A 20,382-nucleotide genomic window follows, 5' to 3' on the forward strand; every position below is an offset into this window, starting at 1 on the left:
CACTCATACGCCGTGTGTGCCGGTGCAGAGCCTAGAGTCTGAACTGACCATGAAAACGGCGCTGCTGGCCTGGCTTAAAGCCTAAGCTTTTGACATTTGGCCAAGTGCTCTGGTTTCGATTCTGCAAATGTTTTTTCCAATCCTTTGACATCGACATTCGTTCTGTGTTTTCTTTTTTTGTGTGCTGGTCATTCGATCGTCGATCGATGCTCGTACGAGTGTACGTGTAGGTATACCCCGGGGATATTAGTATAGCATTAGCATACATTTTGATTGCGATGGTTTATCTTTAGTCGTGGTCTGGCCAAACTAATTAAATAAATGGCCGCTGCGTAGCCATCCGGGCCAGTTCCAGGTCGGTTCCACTCAGTGGATTTCTCTAATAAATATCGAAATAAATGTAATCTGACACTTGACATCGGCATCAGCATTTGGCATTGGACTCAGACTCAGCAGACTTGGCATAGGTCCACCGTAAACTTGTCTTGCCGGCACTCTATCAAATTACAGGCATAAATCATAACTGCCCCTCAGCATAGAGCATACTATACAGTTACTAATCGCCGCATACCACTTGAATGGAGCTGCAAATGCATATGGAAAAGTAAGCCAAGTGCCAAAATCGAAATAAAAGTTAATGTCAGAGTCAGAGCCATTGGCCTTTGGCAATGGTTATCGCCCGATGGGAACTGTCGAGCAAAAGATATGCTCAGATTAATCTAGACGCTTGTTTACGAAAGGTGGGATACATTGAGTAAAATTTTAGATTCGCCAATAGGAATCTAGATGATCTTTCATTCGAATTTGAGGTCTGCGAACTACCCCATCAAGTGTCAAAGGGTGGAAAGGTACTCAGACATATTATCCAGAGTTCCTCATCTCTGCCTTCCCCGAAATACGCCCGAGTGCAGAAATTATTTATCGCCTCGATCGAATTACTGAGCTGTCCAGAACGGGGCGTGGCATTTGTTAGATGACCGTCAAAGCGTGTGGACACGCAGCAGCAACAACAAATGCATGTGCAGCTAGCATTTATGGCTTAATTTGTTGTTGCTGTCGTTTACGCTGTATTTGCTGGGTATTTTCTAGTTGGACACGACGACCTTGTGGAAAATAAGTTCAAAGCAACAAGTGGCAAGTGGCGACCCCCACGCCGCACACAATCGTATACGTGTAGTATATTGTACAAGACTCACGTATTTCGGCTGCCATGAATCCGAATCCGAGTCAGAGTCCGAGTTGGAGCCGGAGACCAAAAGCAGCTCGTGTTGTCAACTCTTTGGAGCCTGGCCAAGTGTTTTGGCCATATTTATGAACTGTCAGTCGGCCACTTATTGCTCTTGACTCTCGACTTTGCATGGACCAATTTCCTTTGCCCAGCTGTGTGCTGTCTGTGTGTGAATGTGTGTTGACAATTGCTGTTCTCATTTTGACTTATTTTGTTCTCTTGCGACTGCAATTTTAATTAGTTGAGTTGCAAATTGTGGATTGTTTGTTTTTACTTTTTCACTTCGATTCGATTGCAATTGAAGTGAACCTATCTTTGAAGGCAGTTTTATATTTATGGCGCCGTATATTGTTTAATAACAAATGGCTACAAGACATTATGCAAATCGCTGCGCTCTGATTAGACGGTCCCAGCAAAAAATGTACTCGTATATTTCATTTCTTTGTAGTGACTTTTATGGAATTATGTAACGGCCCGAATTTTTCGCCCATTTAATTTAATTTAATTTCCATTTCACTTGCCCCAAAGGCTTTTGCCAGCAGGTTTTATTTCTCACTGCGTGGCTCATTACAGAAGAGAAAAGAAAGATACTTTCAGCTCTGATTGGAACCCATATGTACATAGATGAGAGATTGCTTTTTGTAGGGAGGGAAAGGTCCGGAGAGGAGAGCTCGGATTTCTCAACTCTGAATGCCGGTTAAGAGAAGGTGTCTTAGGCTTAGAGAATCAACTGGAAGGGAAGTGAGTTACCAATATGATGATGTCGACTATCGAACGCTCTTTTTTGAGAATTAATTAGAAATGTTTATTTACACATTTATAACATAAAATTGGTCAGAACGTAACGCACAGAAAGTATACATGAAGTATGTATGTATACTTATGTGTGTATGTATATATTTCTAAGAGAGCCCTCTGTCTCTCTCTAACTAAAGCTCTCTTCGAGTAAGACTCGTAAATGGATATTTATAAGGTATGCAAAGGAATATCCTATGCATGACCAATTTTTTTTGCATACCCAAACAGTTAGTTATACACTTATCTGATTTTAGCGGCCACCAAAATAATTGTATTTTAAGAGGTCCACAAAACTTTCATTCGTCAACGCCAATCCTCTAAATATATCATTTAAACTCCTCTAGCTTCAACACTCTTCGGCTGATGCTGCAAATGAAAGTAAAAGACCAGAGACTTAACAACTTCCTGACTGCCACATTATACACGATTTTTTTTCTTTCTCCTGCCATTTTGTTATGCAAATTAGGTTGGGACAAGAAAGAAACCAATGACCTAAAGCAGCGAACTTGGCAAGTGAAAATCAGCCCCTGAACCCTTGTGTCGAAGCGAAAAGTGAAGAATGTTAAGGCATTAGTCCCAGGCCCCTAACTTGGCCAACAGAAAGCGCTAATTTTCCATTGTTCGCGGCAAGCAAAATGAGAGCTCAGGGCATAAAAAACTATTCCGATTGTACGCCGCCCACTACGCACCACAAATTCGCGAGCCATTTAGCCAAGTTAAATGACAATTAACGCATTAGACGACTTGTAGGCGTTTCTCCGTTCATGCCGTTTGTTTGTTGACTATCTCGTTCGTTTTTTGTTGCTTTTGCTTTGTTTGACGTCGCTACGCATACGCCGCGTTGGGCCCATTTGAGCTTCAGATTTAGCCATGCGTGTATGTTTGGATGCCTGATTTGCTTTGGCAGCTATCCAGTTTATTACGCATTATTATGAACTGCATACAAACATACATATCGGACTCGAGACTTGTGCTTTATTTGTTTTTTTTTTTGGCTTTTGATTCCAATACAATGCCAAGGCTGGAGTGGACCATTATTTGTCCATTATTCGGTCAATTATGTATCCCACTGAGTTTTAGCGGAGGCAAATGCTGAGCAGAGATCTTTTGGAGGCCTAGAAGTCTATGGGAGACTTTCTCTGCCGTACTCCCCAAGCGAATCGGCTAGCAAGCCTCATCAAATCTTGCTTTGATCTTTCGCCAAACGAGCCCCATATCCATATCTGGTAGAGGCTAAAACCCTCTAATGGGGCAGGCAAAAAGGGAACGAACATTTTGGATGTTGGATGTTGGCTACAAAGCAACAAGCCGCTTTGAGTTAACAATAACTGCGACATGAGCATAACAGGAGCAACAGCAACCGCAACAGGGGAAAATGTCAGGCCGCGGCAACAACTTGGCAGCATTATGCAACCGATTGCAGCCGCAGCCGCACAAACAGAGATGGATAGAGAGAGAGAGAAGATAGCGAAATGCAGCAGTCGGCAACAAGCTGAACTGCTTTCTAAGCCTGCAATGTTTTTTCCTGGCAGCTACCCCTGCCTCCCACTCGAGCTGTCCTCTCTCTCTCTCTTTAACAGTTTCTGCCCCTGCCACTTTTTCTGATTTTGTAACTTGCATCCCCCGCGCATTCAGAAAAAGACAGAAAGAGAGAGAGAGAGAAAGCGAAAAAGAGAAATAGGGAATGAGAGACATAGTGAGCTAATTTCAAATTCATTCAGCGGCCAAATCGGCCAACTCATTAATCATGCTTCTTCTCCGCCAACAAGTTAAAATCGTTTTGCAATGACAACGATACATACCATTGAGTGTAACTGCAGCAACAGCAGCAGAGGAGCTGTGGCATGGGGCAGCCACAAATGCTTTAGAGTTTCATTAATGAACGTATTTACACACACAACCTTTTTTTAAATTATGCACTCAATCTACGAGTAGTTGCCAGCACCCATCAAAAATGCATTTTGAAAACTCAATTAGTTTGCTTTCAATTCGCTTCGACTCGTTGTTGTTGAGTGTTGCCAGTGCCAGGGGAGGCAGGATAGAATTGGGGATCGCATAGCGATTTGAACGCTCGAATTTGTTGCACAAGTCTTTCGTTTGTGCTTCGATTTTATGGTAATTGTTAAGCTCTACAGACCGACCCCGTGTCTAACTCTCAGTATGAGTCTTAGTCCGAGTGCGGGCCAAATGGCAGGTTGCCAAGTCTAGACCAAGGGGTATCTTAATGCTCTTCACGAGCTATGGGCAATTGGTCCACTGTCCACTGTGGGTCTACCTAGAGAAATATAGGAATTGGTATCGACTACCTTGAGCACTTTTCGGCTATGCAAGCCCAAATCTATTGTCTCCCGTCTGTGGTTTGAGCTGACAGGGTTGATCTATGGGAATCAAGCAGACAATCTCTTGATCTCTTCGCGTTACGTTTTTAAGCCTATAATTTGGAATTCAATCAATTTAATATTCAAGAAGCCCTTGTACTTGATTCTATTTCGAAACTGCTCTTGAGCTACATACGTTGTTTCTCCGTTCAGTTATTTCTTAAACTAATGATTCTTATTTGATCTTCATATTACTGTTTGTATGTATGTGTGTACATACATAAGTACTTATTTAAATTTCCCATTGTAATTGTTCTTGTTTAGTAATCGTAGGTTATAATTCCAAATTCATTCCTAATTCTACCCAGCAATCCCTTTCCCACAACTTCTGGTAAATAGTTCCTATCCCCTATCCCCCTTCACTTGTCTTAGCGCTCCCCTTTTTGGCAGCTTCCATTTCGGACCAAGCCAAAACCAGAGCCCAACCAAGTGACTTTTGTTTTATTTCGCCTTATTTTCGGCATTTATTTTGTGGCCGTGGGTGACCTTTGTGTGAAACCTATAGCATTCATCGATTGAATGCGGCAGTGGGAGTGCCCGGCGACGCCTTGTGTTTGCCATTCGTTTCGTCTCTCGTAATGCGGCGGGAGTGGGAGTGGGTGGGACCAAGTGGAGGTAGGGTAAGTTACGGTAAACACTGCTCAACAGGAGAAATTTCAGCGCATGAAATGATTTGGATTTGTGTTCGGGTGAAAAAGAGATTGCACTCCGAAAAACTGAAATTATTATTTTGTGATTAACTTCGCAGTAAGCGAATCCATCAACAAAAAACTACAGCACACAAAATTTCCATTCGTCGCGACGGAGGTCGTTAAAACGTGGAAACTGAGTCAGTTCTATTGACCAAAGATCAATGGAATAATATTTTTTTCGGTGCTTTTGCGGTTTTCCAACAAGAAATTAGAATAAATGGTTTTTCTTGGGCATTTTTTCGCTTCACTGGTGCTCAGAAGGTCTCTGACAAAGTGCCGCTATTACCAAAAAAAAAAAAAGTCGAAAAAATCTAGCATAGAAAACATTGAAATTGTTGTAGTTATGTGGGGTATATCTTGGGACCATTTGTTTGTGGCATGAGTGCACCACGGCAACGAAAAACCCAAATAAAAATAATTGCCAAGTCAGAGATATTCAGAGGAGAACAGAGGTCTTGCGTGGGTTTCTTAATCCAACAAAAAGAAAATACTGAAGTAATGTTCATGCAGTTTGGTTCGTTTTAATTAAAAAGCAAATATGTACAAATCCCCCAAAAAAAAAGAAAAAATGTCAGAAACATCGTACAAATCTTTCCGCATTTCACGGCGAGAGGCTTAACACTTGAATTATCACACATAAATCACAACAAGTTGGAAAAAAAACAGCATGAAAAAACCCAAAGCTGAAACAGACCAAAGCCATAAGAGTTCGGTCGCCGGGTTCATTTCTTTTTTCGTTTTGGCTGTCGTCTGACATGACATTTCACTTTCATTTCCGAAGTCTTGCGTCTTGCATTCAAAATTATTTTGTGTGTGAAATCCTTTCCTCTCTCTCTCTCTCTCCACCCTCTTTCCTCACCTGTCACCCTTTCCTTCCAATCCCCACCCACCCGGGTAATAGGCGCCGAAGTAAAACTGGTAATAAAAAGTACGATCAATCGATTGTGCTCCATAGGAACACGCCCACTACAAAGAAGGCGGCAGCCAAAGCACCAGCATGAATAGAAAGTGAACTTTACTCGTAACTCTAGAGAAGTCACGTTCATGGTTAAAAACCAACGTTTGCGAACTGAATTTAATGGGAACTTGTAGGTGGAAGCAACTGCTATTGCAACAAATATCTTAATTAGGACAAATTTGAAAGAGAAACTAGATCTTTCGCGAAAATCGCCTCAAGGATCTTCAAGCCAAAAAAATATGGCCAGCTTTAGAATGCCCATTGGAAGCAACAGAAGCAAGCTTTGTCTAACCGAATAATATCCTGCCTTACCAGATCTAATAACTCTCTTTTGCCAAAATAGAACCTGCTCAATAATAATTGTAATCAAATCTATCGAATTACCACATATAATAACATCTCAAATTTAAGCTTATTGATAATTGTCTATCTCTTGTATACTATACGAGCAAGTTGATTCTTTCCTCATTTTTCTTAGACTAAATTTCATTTAGAGTCAATCAGAATATAGTCAGATCTACAGTCAGACCACTAAGCGGATTTCTGTAAGTTCTTGACTTTAATATCATATTTCTTATACATACATATGTGTATACTTTTTCATACCATTAAAATGTACATAATTGTAAATTGTAAAAACATATAACAAAACAAAATTATAAAAAACAAATGTAATGAAACGCGGTCTCAACAAGTGTGGTACAAATACAAGAAGCGCGGCCTGAGTCTAATCTCTTTATCGCATGGCCAATTAATTTTGATTAGATACGCGTACAGGTACACAGCACAGGCGCTGCACACGTACAGAAGGCAATAAAAGCAACGAAATATCAGAGAAGCAAAACAGAGATAAACGAAAAGAAAGAAAATCAAACAAAACAAAATAAAATAAATCTTTGGACGAGGCGCAGCTGGAAAACAGTGAGAAACAAAACAAAAGAAATAACGAAGCAAAAATATGCCTACCTCAAGCGGAAGTATGGCGAATCAGCAAATCAGAAAACGTACAAAAGAAAAAAGTAACTATAATCATTTTCTTATGTTACCCGCCGTGATGTAATCAATGAAAGTGCAATAAAAGAAAGATGTGTACATATGTGGGGGAAGTGTACAATAAGGGAGCAATTGAGGGCAGGGAAGCCAATTGAAGAAATCGGGTGTACAATAAATGAAATGGAAAATTAGTTAGAAATTTTCGAGTAATGCTAGTAAAAGGTTTATGGCAAAGGATGCAGCAATAGTCACTCCAAAAACATTTAATAATCGTGTTTCCTCTATCCTTCTTCCAATAGCCAATATTGCATCCCAATTATATTTCCATACCGCACCTTTTGTTACATATCTCTCTTTCCCTTTCTCTTCACACCAACGAAGGCCAGTATTTCTACCCCACTCCGCCTGCGAGCGACAAACTGCACGATATAGAGAAAGCGAGTGTGATAAAGGGAGGCAGCCACAGAAAATTGGTTTCCTCACTATATAATTGGATCCCAACATTTTCTACATTGTTGTCTCGTTGTCGTTGTCTCGTATCTTCGCACAGAATAAATACTACACTAATACGAGTACTAAAAAAATACTGAAACTCTTATGGAAGTCCCCACAATTCGAAAAAAAATGCAGCTGGGACTCACCTCCTCCTGGGCAATCTCCTGCAGGTCTAGGCCGTGGGTGGCATTGGGCTCGCTACCCACGCTCCACATCCGCAGCTGGTGGGGCGCATCCTTGAAGAGGCCCTTTGTTGCGCGCAGGGTGAGGTTCATGTGGTGTCCGAAGGCGCTGAAGGAGACGTTGTGGGACTGAATGGCGCTGACGTCGAGGCCGGACAGATGGTTGCCGCCAGATGACATGGCTTGATGCTTCATCTCGCTGTAATAGGAGTTCTTGCTGAGATCCTTTTTCACGTGGTGGGGCGGAAGGTGCGAGGCCGTGGCCGCCTTTTGGCTGTCGGAGATGCTGCGCCGCCGCCGCTGGTGGTTGTCGTGGTGCAGCAGCTGGACGACCTCATAGTGGGGCACAGCGTCGTGGGTGTCCACGTGGAAGACGGACTGCAGCTGCTCCGACGACATGTGCTTGTGCAGCTAAAATAACAAGGAGAAAGAAAACATTTAAAGTCGGTGATCAAAAATGAGTTCCCCGGGCGGTGGCAACAATTTGTAGCAATTGTTTGATAGTTAATTGAAAAATTATCAATAATTCAATGCAATAATCGAGTGTTTGTTGATCGTTGTTGAAACGATCTCATGCGTTTATTCGGTTATTCGGCTATCCGTCTATTCGGTTCGTGTTTGCATTGGGCCGCTTCTCAAGTGCTATCTGGAGATTAACGACTAAGCCAGAGCCAAAGCCAAAGCCAGAGCTCGGCTAGGCTACACTCTGAGTATTCGTCTTCAAAAACTGGGTCAGGGTCAATGCGTTGCTCGATAGATTTCTTATAAAGTCACACACATGTTCGTAGTACGAGTATATTCAAGTATTTCCGAATCAAGCGAAATACCAGAAACTGAAGTTCAAAAACAATCTTGGCCGTCTTGTGTAAACTTTTTTATTTTATTTTCTTTTATTGTTATTGTTATTTTGATTTTATTTTGTGTTATCGCCAATAGTTCCGTAATTGAGAAATTCAATTAAATATAAATTAATTTCATATTGTTATTAATGGATTTTTAATTTGTGGCCAATTGGTATTGCTTATAAATAGTTTTATTAATCTACGAAGTCTGCTCATTCTAAAAAAGGGAAATTTTTGGTTTGATTTAATAATATTTTACACTCGAATTTTTCTCATGAAGTGATATGTAAATGCCAATGAATACTCATCAAATAAGTTCTTGGACACAGCTTTTAGTTCCTCCTGCTCGAAGCCAGAACATTAAAGTCATGATGCTCTTGAATTTCCAACTCAAATTAAATGCAATTTACAAATATAGATCCTCTCACATGTAGCCCTTCAATCAATAATGTTGCTTTATTTTTAGTTCTTCAATTGGATTCCCGTTTTATTTATCTGTCAAATCTAAATCTCACTTGCAATTCCAACTAACAAATAATCAGATCTGTTACAGGGTCAGTCGCTCTGACTAGAATTTCCGTTAACAAAAAAACAGGCAGAGCGGGCAGCCAATAACAAAAGGCGAAGACAACGAACTTGTTGGCTACGCCGCAAGCGGTCCCCAATTTAGGCAAATATCTTGCATTTAATTTGCCAAAAATGGCCTAAAATGAGTCAGAAATGGACCCAGACTCAGAAATGGAGCTTAAATGATGGCGAATGTATTCACAAAAAACGAAGAAGCAGACAAGGTAAACGAGATTCGAGATTCACTTTTACAGCTACTCGTACGCAGAGATGCCGCTGCTCTTGGCCATAACGGTACGGCCAGCATAATGATTCTTTTTCTTTTACAATTGAAATGCGAACCTCTGCAGTCGAAGTGGAAACATAATTTGAGGCAGGCAGGTGAACAAACGCCAGAAAAAAACCAAACACAGGGTAGACAATGCCAAAGAGTTTTTACTTTCATTTGGAACGTGTTTTGACCACAGACAACAGTCGCACATGAGGCCAGGAGCCGGAGCCAAGCCAAGCCAGCCAGCTGTTGCTGCAAATGAAGCAACTTTTGCCGCTGCTGGTGTAGTCGTCGTCGTCGTTGCCCCATTGAAAGTGAAACTGAAGCTTGAAAAAGGAAAACAGCAGACAAAAACGAGACTCTTTCGATGACGCGTTGAGCTCGCCACTCGAGTGAGATTGTGATTGTTGCATCGAGTCGAGTGCAATCATTGGTCTTGAATACACCATTCGACACTAGGGCTCTTGGGCAGCACAAGCAAAATATGTGGAAAGCTTTGCACCTGCAACGAATTATCCAATATTCTTCAGTGCTCTCGCTACACGATATGCAAATCCCGCTGTGGGGAACGGGAACGAAAACCACACCCAGACACCAATCAACACTTAGCACTGGCCCTTGTGGCCAATTATTTGCAATTAAAAACAAATGAGCCAGAGAAAAACTTCGATCAGCAATTACTAATTATGCAAAAAAGGCGGCATCCAATGAACAAGATCAGCGATCGGCGATTAGAGAGCCAGGGACGGGGTCGGAGCTCAGCTGGGAAGGGAAGGCAGCTGTCCCAAATAAGGAAACCAATGAAGGAGCTTTGAGTGTGTGTGGATAATAATGCACTACAGGTACTTGCTTCTACATTATGTTCGTTTATAATATGCAGTGTATGCAGCGAATGATCTTGTTAAATGTGTCTGAAGTGTATTTTGGAAAGAATTCAAATACAATCTATCATTTTTAAAGATGCCTGAACCTAGAGGCGAATCGAAACGGTGAAGCAAACGCTTTAGAATGGTAGCAAACCAGAACCTACTGCAACTTGTCATCCGAATCGATTAGCTGGCAGTTTTTCAGTTGCGATTTTCGATTTGGTAGCTGCCACAAGCAGCGGCACCAGCACCGGCTCCGGCAGGCGCTGTTTACCTACCGATTTGTCCAGGCTTAGGTTTGATTTTATTTTTGGTTTTCGCCGAGTGCAATGACGGATATTGTGAAATTGTTGCTGTTCGTAATTTGTCGGCTGGCTGTTGTAGTCGAAGCGATGGCGATGGCGATGGCTGACTCGGGCAATTACTGAAATTGTGTGAGATTACTCATACGCCCGGCAGACCACTCGAAGAGCGATACTCGTATATAACCGGCATGACGACGACGCGACGCGACGGTGATGACTATGGCTATGGCGACCAAGTGCAATCAGAGTCAAGTCAAAGTAAAAGGTGTAGCCGCCATATTAACGCAAAAAGTGTGCTTCAAATTGGCTCTGGCTGAGGCCAATACACTTTTTATGGCAGCACCAGCTAGAGTCACATTCAGTATGTTGCAATTATTTTCCTCTCTTTCTAGCCGGTCAAAGTCAACACCAAGCCACCAGCAACAGCACCACTCGCACAACAGTCAAACAACCGATCGACGCACGAAAGAGTGTCACTCGACCTTTCGCATAGTCATACACAAAGAAATTATTCACTTCAAAAGCAAGCAACAGAAACAGCAACGGCAACAGCTTGAAGATGGATCCGAGGACTGCGCAGGGTTGAGGGTTGAGCATTGGGCTGCGAACTAAATTACGATAGTGTGTTTGGGTTTCGTTTCTTTCCATTTCCTTGGGTGTGTTGACCTTGCCATGTTCACGCCACGGCTGACAAGTGGCGGAAATTAGCAACTGCTTCTGTCGGCGCTAAGTGTTCAGTACTTTCAGGTTTTTTCCTCCTCTTTATTTTGGGATTTATGCTTCTGTCAAAGATTAACAAAGTGTGAAAAGTTCAGGGTGTTACGACACCGCCGGCATAAATGAGGAACGGACGCACACTAAGAGTGATGGCAATTTTGTGTATGCAAAAACACATAACTCAGATCAGTATAGAAGTTCATTAGGTTGAGTTTACATTTTGAAATATTCTTGGACTGGGGAGTGTTAGATAAATACGAGGAAAAACTTAAATAGTGTCCTGCTTTTCCCACTTTTCATAATCGAATATTTGACGTTTCGCTTGCGATTGCATAATCTCTTTATCTGTCAGCAATTACTCATACACTGACATTCCACCCACCTCCACTCATACACCTACACAGACACAGCGGGGGAGAACGTGACCCCAGAAGGGGACAGACACAGACACGGATACAAGACAAAGCGGAACTCAAGCCGTGCCAAGTCTCAGAAAACTTCAGACAAAGACAAGTAACAACGAGAAGGAACGTGTGTGTCGCTTCTGGGGACGCGACTCTACTTTTATACCCGTACTCAGTCAGTAATTTTGAGTCTATGATTTTTTAGAATTTTAGAATTAAAAAAAATTTTACAGATAACATTTTTTTCTCCATCTGTTATTTACATCTACAATGTATATTATACATCTCCTCCGCTAGAGGGCGCTCGCGTACATAACGAGGAAGAGTGTGCGAGCAAGAAAGAGAATGAGTAGCGGGTCTCTTGCTGTAGGAGGCGGGGGAATCAACTGAAAATGAATTTCTTCATTATGGCCATAATTATGATCCGATCTGATTCAGCTTCGGTAATCTGGTAGATATGGTCATTCTCTACGATACTGCGTTTTCAGTTTATCTTTAAAATTGTGCCTGCCACAGATTTTCGTCCTTAGTGGGGGCGGGGCAAAATTTTGAAATACACTTGTAGCAGTGTGATATCACATGAGTCTGGAAACCAAATTTGGTTACTCTAGCTTTTATAGTCTCTGAGATCTAGGCGCTCATCAAGACGGACATGGCTATATCCGAATGGTTCAGAATTTTATATAGCCAGATATATTCAAAACTAGGGACGCAGCAAATATCAAAGCACAACCGAAATACCCTCTGCAAGGGTATTCTTATCTCATAAAAAACAACTGTAACGATCCTGCAGCAGACACAGAGAATCGTGCCAGATGGAATAAGCGCTACAAACAGTTCTTGATTTCACAATTAAAGGCTTAATTTATTTGGCCAGCCATTGATAGCCATGGACCATGGAGGAAGGCGGAATGGGATTTCTCATTTTTTTGTTTCTTCATTTTTGACAGCACATGAAACATTAACAAGATCTGCAGCAGCAACAGCAGCTGACTCATGCCTTTTGCATCGATATTCTAGCTGTGATTTGCATGTTTTGCATGTCTTGCCTTGCTCGGCTCGGGGTTTCTGTACTTCAGTTTTAGTACTGATACTCTTGTACTCTTAGAGAAGAAAACATTCACGGACTTATAAAGGAGAGCCAAAAGATTTTTTTACTTTTATGCATATACGTTCATATATGTATGTACGAGTAATATGTAACTACGGATGTTTTCTATATTTTCAAAATCGAATCACCATTTTATTATGTTCGGCCCAGTTGAAACAATCGTGCTAGGAGGGTATGCAGTGGTTCGGTGCCCGAAGCTTCTTCTTCCTTCTGGTTATGGTTGGCTGCCATTTGAAGGGCCTCGTCATAGTTTTTGGTGTTGTTGCTGTCGCTGTCGCTGTGGCGTGTCAACTTTAATTGCAGTGCAAGACGGAGACGAAGTCGTTTATGGGGCATCATGTTGCAAGCGCCGTTTATGTGACTATGACAAGGCTATGGGTCGAGTCGATGTCTCCACAAGCACGAACTTGCACGGAAAACTAACCAAATGAAATGCTTAAGAAAATCTTTGTCAAAGCAATCAGCCTTTGGATCGATATAAAGATCAGCTAAGCGATAGTTGTGGCAAGAAATTCAACTAAACGTTATCTAAAAGTGAAAGAGATTACAAAAAAACGAGAAAGAACGTGTGAGTCGCTTCTTTGTACGCGACTCTACTTTTATACCCGTATATAAATTTGTGAGCTTATGATTTATGTAGAATTTTAAAATATGTTCAACTTTTTTGCTACATCTGTCATCTACATCTAACATGTTTATTCTACTTCTGAAATGTAGATTACAATGCACAATGTAGATTCTACATCTTCTCTGCGAAAGGTCGCGCACTGCATAGGGCAGAGTGTGTGCGAGCGAGAAAGAGAAAAAGTAACGTCAGCAGCGTTGGAGGAGGTGGGGGAGGCAACTGCAAATTAATTTCTTTACTCTGCTATAATAATGTAGCCGTGTGATATCACATGAGTCTGGAAACAAAATTTGGTTGCTCTTATAGTCTCTGAGAACTAGGCGCTCATCAAGACGGATAGACGAACAGACGGACGGACAGACATGGCTATATCGCCTCGGCTATTGATGCTGATCAAGAATATATATACTTGAGGTCGGAAATCTAATATACCCCTTGAATCTTTTTGAGTACGGGTATAACCACAGACAGACATGCTGGAAGGGACAGATAAAAAAAGAAAGAAAGATAAAGAAAAACAGATGATACTGGAAATAATTACAAGAACTTTTTACTCTTGACCTTGGGATAGTATTTTGTTGGCAAAGCTTTTTCTTCGAGACAATCAAAAGCGCTGACTTCAGTTGAATTTCAATGAGATACACACACACACACACATACATACACAGAATAACGAATACAGAATACATGTCGTTGTATTCCTAATGTACGAGTAGGTAAACGAGACACTCTTCGGGTGCTCTGTTTTGTAATTAAATTAATATACAGAAAATGTTTTCGTTATTGCTTGAAATGCTAATTACGCACAATGCGAATGACAATGAAACCGTCGACTGAGGGCCTTTTGTTGTGGGGTTTTTCTTAGCTTTGTTCAACGGCAACTTTACCCTGTTGACTGTGGTAAGTACCACAAAGGTTATTTTTATCGCATTGAATTGATTGATGAGTTCTGGGACACCGACTGAACGTGACCCACACCACTTGGCATTCACAGGGAGTGCACTTGGAGTGCTTTCTGTCTGTACTTACATCTGGCAGGGCCTGACATATCGTGCTGGCCAGGAGTAGCGCTGTGATGAGGCCCAATGTAAAGGTCATTTTACGTGCAGCTCGCTTAGAGTGCGCTACGTTGTTTCCTTTAAACTCTTAAACTGAAAATGAAAGAGTAAAATAATCGATTAATATATAATTAGTGAACATTTTTCGTCTGATGGCTACCCTTAACGAAAGCTTTCGGAAAATATTTTCCTCGTTGTCTTTTCTTACTCCTTACTCTTATTTTCTTCTCCCTTTTTTCCCCTATATCTTCTCCCCGTTGCCTCCCTTCATTATTCACCAATCTCTCATATTACGCTTCTTATTATCCTTACCGTAAGTAATACTTCCCATTCCCATACTTAACAATTCTCTTAACCGATTGCGGAATGCAAAGCCTACGGAAAATATACCCCTACACCTCGTGGTCATGCTCAAATGGATATTATTTCAGTGCGCCAAGTACCTATAGTAAGTACATGCCATCATCGACAGTGTTCATAACTGCATCGCTCCTACGAGTATGGCTGTTCAATTAATAATTGTTATTTAGTTGCAAAACCTAGTTTTCGTACCCTATGGCTGAGTAATTAATTGTTGCATAAAGCCGAGAAGCAAGAAGCAGCCGCGTGACTGTAAGACAATCTTGTCCGGCCCTGCTGATTGCTAATGATGCTGCTGTTGTAGCTTTAGCACATCCGCCCCGGCATCAAATGCTGCTAATTGTCAATAATGATGCAGCGATGCGTTGCAAGAGACAAACAGCATCCCATCCCATCCCATGTCATGCCATTGTATCCAAGCCTTTTGACAAACCGACCAAGAAAACAAACAGAACTGACCAACAACAGCTCCAGCAGCAGCAGCAGCACTGCTTCAGCAGCTGCAATTTCATGTTGCAACTTCTCGGCGGCATTTACGATAAATCGCATGACATTTTATTTGCCCGCTTCCCCCTAAAGGTTTCGTTTGCACAACTTCCATGCAAATGTTGCAAGATCTCTGATGGCCCGAATTTAATACAAAGAAAGTCTAGGCGCAAGTATCATTTGATTTCCCCCTTTCCCCTTAACAAGAGCAAACACACACGATAAACGGACGGACTCACAGCAGAGCTCATCAGAGGGGCGTGACTTGGCAGGGCGATACTACATATGTATATGCTATTATTCTTCCGATTCCGGACTATTTGAGCACAGAGCTCAAACCCAAGGCCTGAGTAAGAGTCAGAGCCAAAGACCAACAAGTGTGCAACAGAATAAGAATGTTCTGAGTATTTAATAGTTAATGCAGGCACTCTCATAGGAAAATGAAAACCAAGTCAACCCAGAGGGGATTGGAGGCCTTTAAGGGGTGGCAAAACAAGTCGAAGAAAATCTTTTAAGCTATTCTGCTTTATTTCTGTTAAGCAAGGAAGAAAGGATCAAACAAAAGACTTAGAAAGCAAACTTCTTTTAAATATGTACATTAACAATTATACCCAAGAAACCCCCTATCGAGATATGTAAATCATGTGTCATCAAATCATCATTCATGAATACAACCATCCGATAATCGTTTGAATGAATAATCAGAATAATACATAACCTCCAGTATGAATAGAGCCATCGTTCTTGTTTGTTTGTCTGGACGTTGATATGCAATGACTGCACCATCAAGTGGCCCATGCGACACCAAGCCGAAGCCTGTTACGCGCGGAACCCAGGCAGAAACGCAGCCCTCCTCCCGCCCAACCGACCGAGGGGCGCTGCCGCATTACGAGCGACGCGTGTTACCGAACCGATCGCGAGCATGCAGGAAAGATAGGTGTTAGACTAAAATTCGAGGAAAATTAGAGCTAAACACAACTCAAAGAGCTAAACATGCAAAGATATCTAAAAAATATAACTAATTACGGGAAAGGTATGTTAGTATTAGTGATTTAAGAAGAGGAAGGGAACTAGTAGTTGATATTATGTGGTAGAGGGAATTGAAGTCCGAGCAAAGTACCCTAAATGGTTCGTGCAAGGAATAATTCGATCTACAAAGCGTAAGGAACAAAGGAATGAAGTTTCTAGTACATCTAATAGGAATCGTAAAGTTTATGCGGCTCAACAAGTCAGGGCTATCTACGTCACCCTTGATCAGGTTGTGCATAAAAATCACACCAAGCATTTTTCTACGACTAACTAAGGTTGGAAGGTTTATTAAAAGCTATCTACGAGGATAAGATGGCAGTCTCACACCTGCATCCCAGTTAAGGCCACGCAGAGCAAAAAGTAAAAAGTTTTTCTGGACTGATTCTATACGGTCCTGGTGTACTTTGTACTGGGGGCACCATACACAAGAGCCGTACTCTAAAATCGGACGAACAAGCGAGATGTAGAGAGTCTTCGTTATATAGGGGTCGTCAAATTCCTTTGACCACCTCTTTATAAACCCAAGCACACCCATGGCCTTATTTACCATGGTAGAAATGTGTTCAGAAAACTTTCACTTTGGGTCTAATTTAACACCAAGATCATCAACCAAGGTAATTCTCTCAAGAGAACCACCGCAGAGGCTATAAGGAGCCAAAAGGGGGCTGGAGCGATGAAATGTCATTACTTTGCATTTCGAGGCATTTAGGTGTAACATATTTGCACAACACCATGATTGAAAGTTATTGAGATCGGATTGCAAGCGAGAGTGAAATGAAATGTCCTTATACTGGACACAAAGATTAACATCATCCGCATACATGAGTACTCGAGAGTTTGTTAATACTGAAGGCAGATCATTAATAAAGAGTGTGAATAGTAGGGGGCCTAGATGGCTGCCCTGTGGTACTCCAGAAGTAACCTTAACAGGTGAAGAAAAGGAGTTTTTGAAGAGGACTCTTTGAGACCTAGAACGAAGGTAGCTAGAAATCCATCTCAAATGATTAGGCGGAAACCCTAAAAGGTCAAGTTTTTGTGCTAAAAGGGAATGGTTTACAGAATCGAATGCTTTACTAAAATCAGTGTAAATGACATCCGTCAGCAAATTACCTTGAAAGCCTTTAATGATAAAAGAGGTAAACTCTAACTTCTGTCAAGCCTTTCACCCAAATATAAAATCGAAAATGAATTAAAGGCATGGAAGAATCAATTCAAATTAAAATTGAATTCAAATGTGTCAAAGAATATCGAATTGTTGTGATTAAGACCGAGGATAAAACTTAACGTTTTTTCAGTATGGTTGCCTCTATCCAAACAAGACAAGAAACAGAAACTGTTATGCGGTAAACGAAGGCGAGATACTCTGTAGAAGCGGCACAAAATGGCAGGCAGCTTCATTGAGTCGATCATTTGCATAATTAAGGTCGATTAGGGTCGAATCGGCCGAATGGCCATATGCGTGCATGCATAAATCTAAATCGCAGCCAGCTCAAGGTTATGGCTATGGCAAAACTATTTTTTGATTTATATTCAATCTTGCATAATTCCCGTTCATATTTTTATATAATTATTGGAATATGCCTCCACAAAAAGAGGAATGAAGAAAAGATACGCATCATCAAATGTCAACAAATTTCGAACAGAAGGGCAGCTTCAAAAGTGTGGAAATGGAACTGAATTGGAACAGTGCAAAAAACCATTGAAAGAGACAACAGCAGCCGCAGCAAGAGGCAGAAAGCAAGTTGCATCGTCAGCTTCCGCATAATTATGCCACCGACTGCGAGTCAGCCAGCACTCGGCCATACATATATTTTAGTCTTTTTCACTTTTATTTATTTTTTTTTTGGCTGGCTTTTACCCCAGCGTCAGCGTCTGTTTCGGCTTTATGTGAATTTTTTGTGTGGTTGATGGCTTTGGTTTTAGCTTTCATCTCCCTTGCTTTCTTAATGAATTTGCTGACACAACAATCTGAGTTGCTTTGGCCGCCGCTTCCACTGCTGCAGCGGGTTTGGTGTGGTCTGTTGTAAAACCGTCGCTGGCTGTTTCTGTTTTCAAGGGGCGTCAGCGTTTTACCTAAATTGACATTGACAGTTGGACTGGGCCAGCACCTCTCTCCTCCAGTCCCTTTCTTTCTCTGGGCCACGCCACCTCTTGCCCCTGCTCCAGACAGCTGATTTTTAGTAAATTCGGGTGCTGCTTCTGTTGGCTGATAGCCATCGTTTCGATGGTGAGCACCTGCGCCAGTGACGTCTACCTCGTGTAATTGGCTTTGCATTTCGCTTGGTAATGAACTTAATTTATCAATTAATAGCCCGCACTAGTTCTGGCCATGGGTCCAGCCCGAGCCCTCAGGGCACATGAGTAATGCGGATTGTAGTTAATACAATACACAGGCCAATCCAGACCCAAGCCCATACTCGCACCCCACAAAGGTGACATAACAAAGTTCAACTGTGAGCGTTTTGCACAAAAGATAATACATTTTTTCAGATATGTACATACATACATACATATGTACATATGTATTTTGCAGACACAATTCGCTGCAAGTTGCAGACAGCGATCAAGTGGTGGTGGAGGCGGAGATTACGTAAAATGTCTGTGACCTGAACTTTTTGCATTTGCTCAACATTTTCAGTCTCTCTCTCTCTGTCTCTCTTTCTCATTTTCTCCCTGTGTGTGTGTGTATGTTGATAAGGGCGAGCGAATCTTTAGCCCATTGTCTTGATCATTTTTATTAGACAATGGATGTGTGCTTTGGGAACTTGTACCTTGAGTCGGGTGTTGAAAACTTTGCAGACAACATCAGAAGCTGAAGAAACAGCTGTGCAAATGTTTTAAGTTGTTGGCCAGAAGCAAAAACAAAAAAAGCGAAACCTTAAAATACTTGCTAACAAAATCTTTGAATCTGTATCTTTTGATTAATATTTAAAGTCTGAGTTCGCTGACTGAAATCATCAAAGTTGTTGGCTTCTAAACCCGTTTCAGGGCCTTGGATTTAGATGTTTGGAAAACTTTTGCCTCAAACATCTGTTTTCATGCAAATTATTAATTTATGTAGATTTTGCTTCCACCCAAGAGAATCCACCATAGAGAGAATCAAAGGCATGGGGCAAAGCACAGCGAGCCATACAGTGCGTACACGTAATGTCATTTATTCAAAAGATAGATAGAGAGAGAAAGAGAGAAATAAGTAAATAAATGCCTAAACCTGTTTGAGTAGATACTCATTAAGAGACTATTAAAAAAATGTGCAAATATTGAAAAATTTCATGAAAAAATGGCGAAGAAGATAATAAGAGGCAAAGAGAAGCAACGCTGCGTATACGTAACCTGACAAGCTAATTAAATTTAAAGATGCGCATGCAATGACAGCAGAGAAAAGGAAAAAACTAATACAACAAAAAATAAGGAAAAACAACTTTCTACATATATGAAATATTGGGCCAAAGAACAGATACCAACACAATCCGCATATTTTTTAATTTAACTATAAAAAATGTTCGCAGTTTCGAATTGAAAATATTTTCTGTGGACGTTAATGTATCGAATTGTTTTTCTCGCTGGCTGTTGCTGCTCTTGTTATAATTTTCCAACTATTGTTACAACATGCAATATCAGCAACAACGGTATAAACTGATTGCGTGCTGCGTCGACGTCACTGCTGTGGTCAAAGCCGGCAACTGTCGGAAAAGTTGTAAACCGCATAAAAAATGAAAGTGAAATTGAAATTTAAGAAGACGTTGCCAGAAATGTTTGCTTTAAGTTTAGATTTGATTTCAATTTGGTTTTGATTTTTATGATTTCGATTTTGTCTATATTTTGTTCGTTTTTTAATGATTTCCATAAAATTTAAATGGAAAACCAATTGAATTTATGGCCCATTGTTTATGGTTTTCCTATGAAAAAATTAGCCACCAACTGCGCAAACTGAACGTTTTTTTTAACGGAAAATTAAACATTAGATTATTTTTTAAGTGTTGCCACAATCGGAAAATTAGCATATTTTCTGTATTA

General features: G+C 41.1%; 1 protein-coding gene across 6 annotated transcripts in view; it reads right to left on the bottom strand.

Annotated features, from left to right (window-relative positions):
• LOC111071375 (A disintegrin and metalloproteinase with thrombospondin motifs 8) overlaps positions 1–20,382 on the bottom strand; it is a 54,436-nt gene that overhangs the window by 30,999 nt on the left and 3,055 nt on the right. For all 6 annotated transcript variants that reach the window (XM_041594263.1, XM_041594267.1, XM_041594261.1 and 3 more), the window contains exons 2-3: positions 14,462–14,583; positions 7,689–8,135 (exon numbers count right to left, since the gene is read on the bottom strand). In XM_041594263.1, coding sequence (XP_041450197.1) covers positions 7,689–8,135; positions 14,462–14,530 — 516 coding nt within the window. In that variant the 5' untranslated portion in view covers positions 14,531–14,583. The remainder of the gene's footprint in view (positions 1–7,688; positions 8,136–14,461; positions 14,584–20,382) is intronic.

The sequence above is a fragment of the Drosophila obscura genome, unplaced genomic scaffold (assembly GCF_018151105.1).
Source record: "Drosophila obscura isolate BZ-5 IFL unplaced genomic scaffold, ASM1815110v1 contig_25, whole genome shotgun sequence".
In the NCBI taxonomy this organism is placed as follows: domain Eukaryota; kingdom Metazoa; phylum Arthropoda; class Insecta; order Diptera; family Drosophilidae; genus Drosophila; species Drosophila obscura.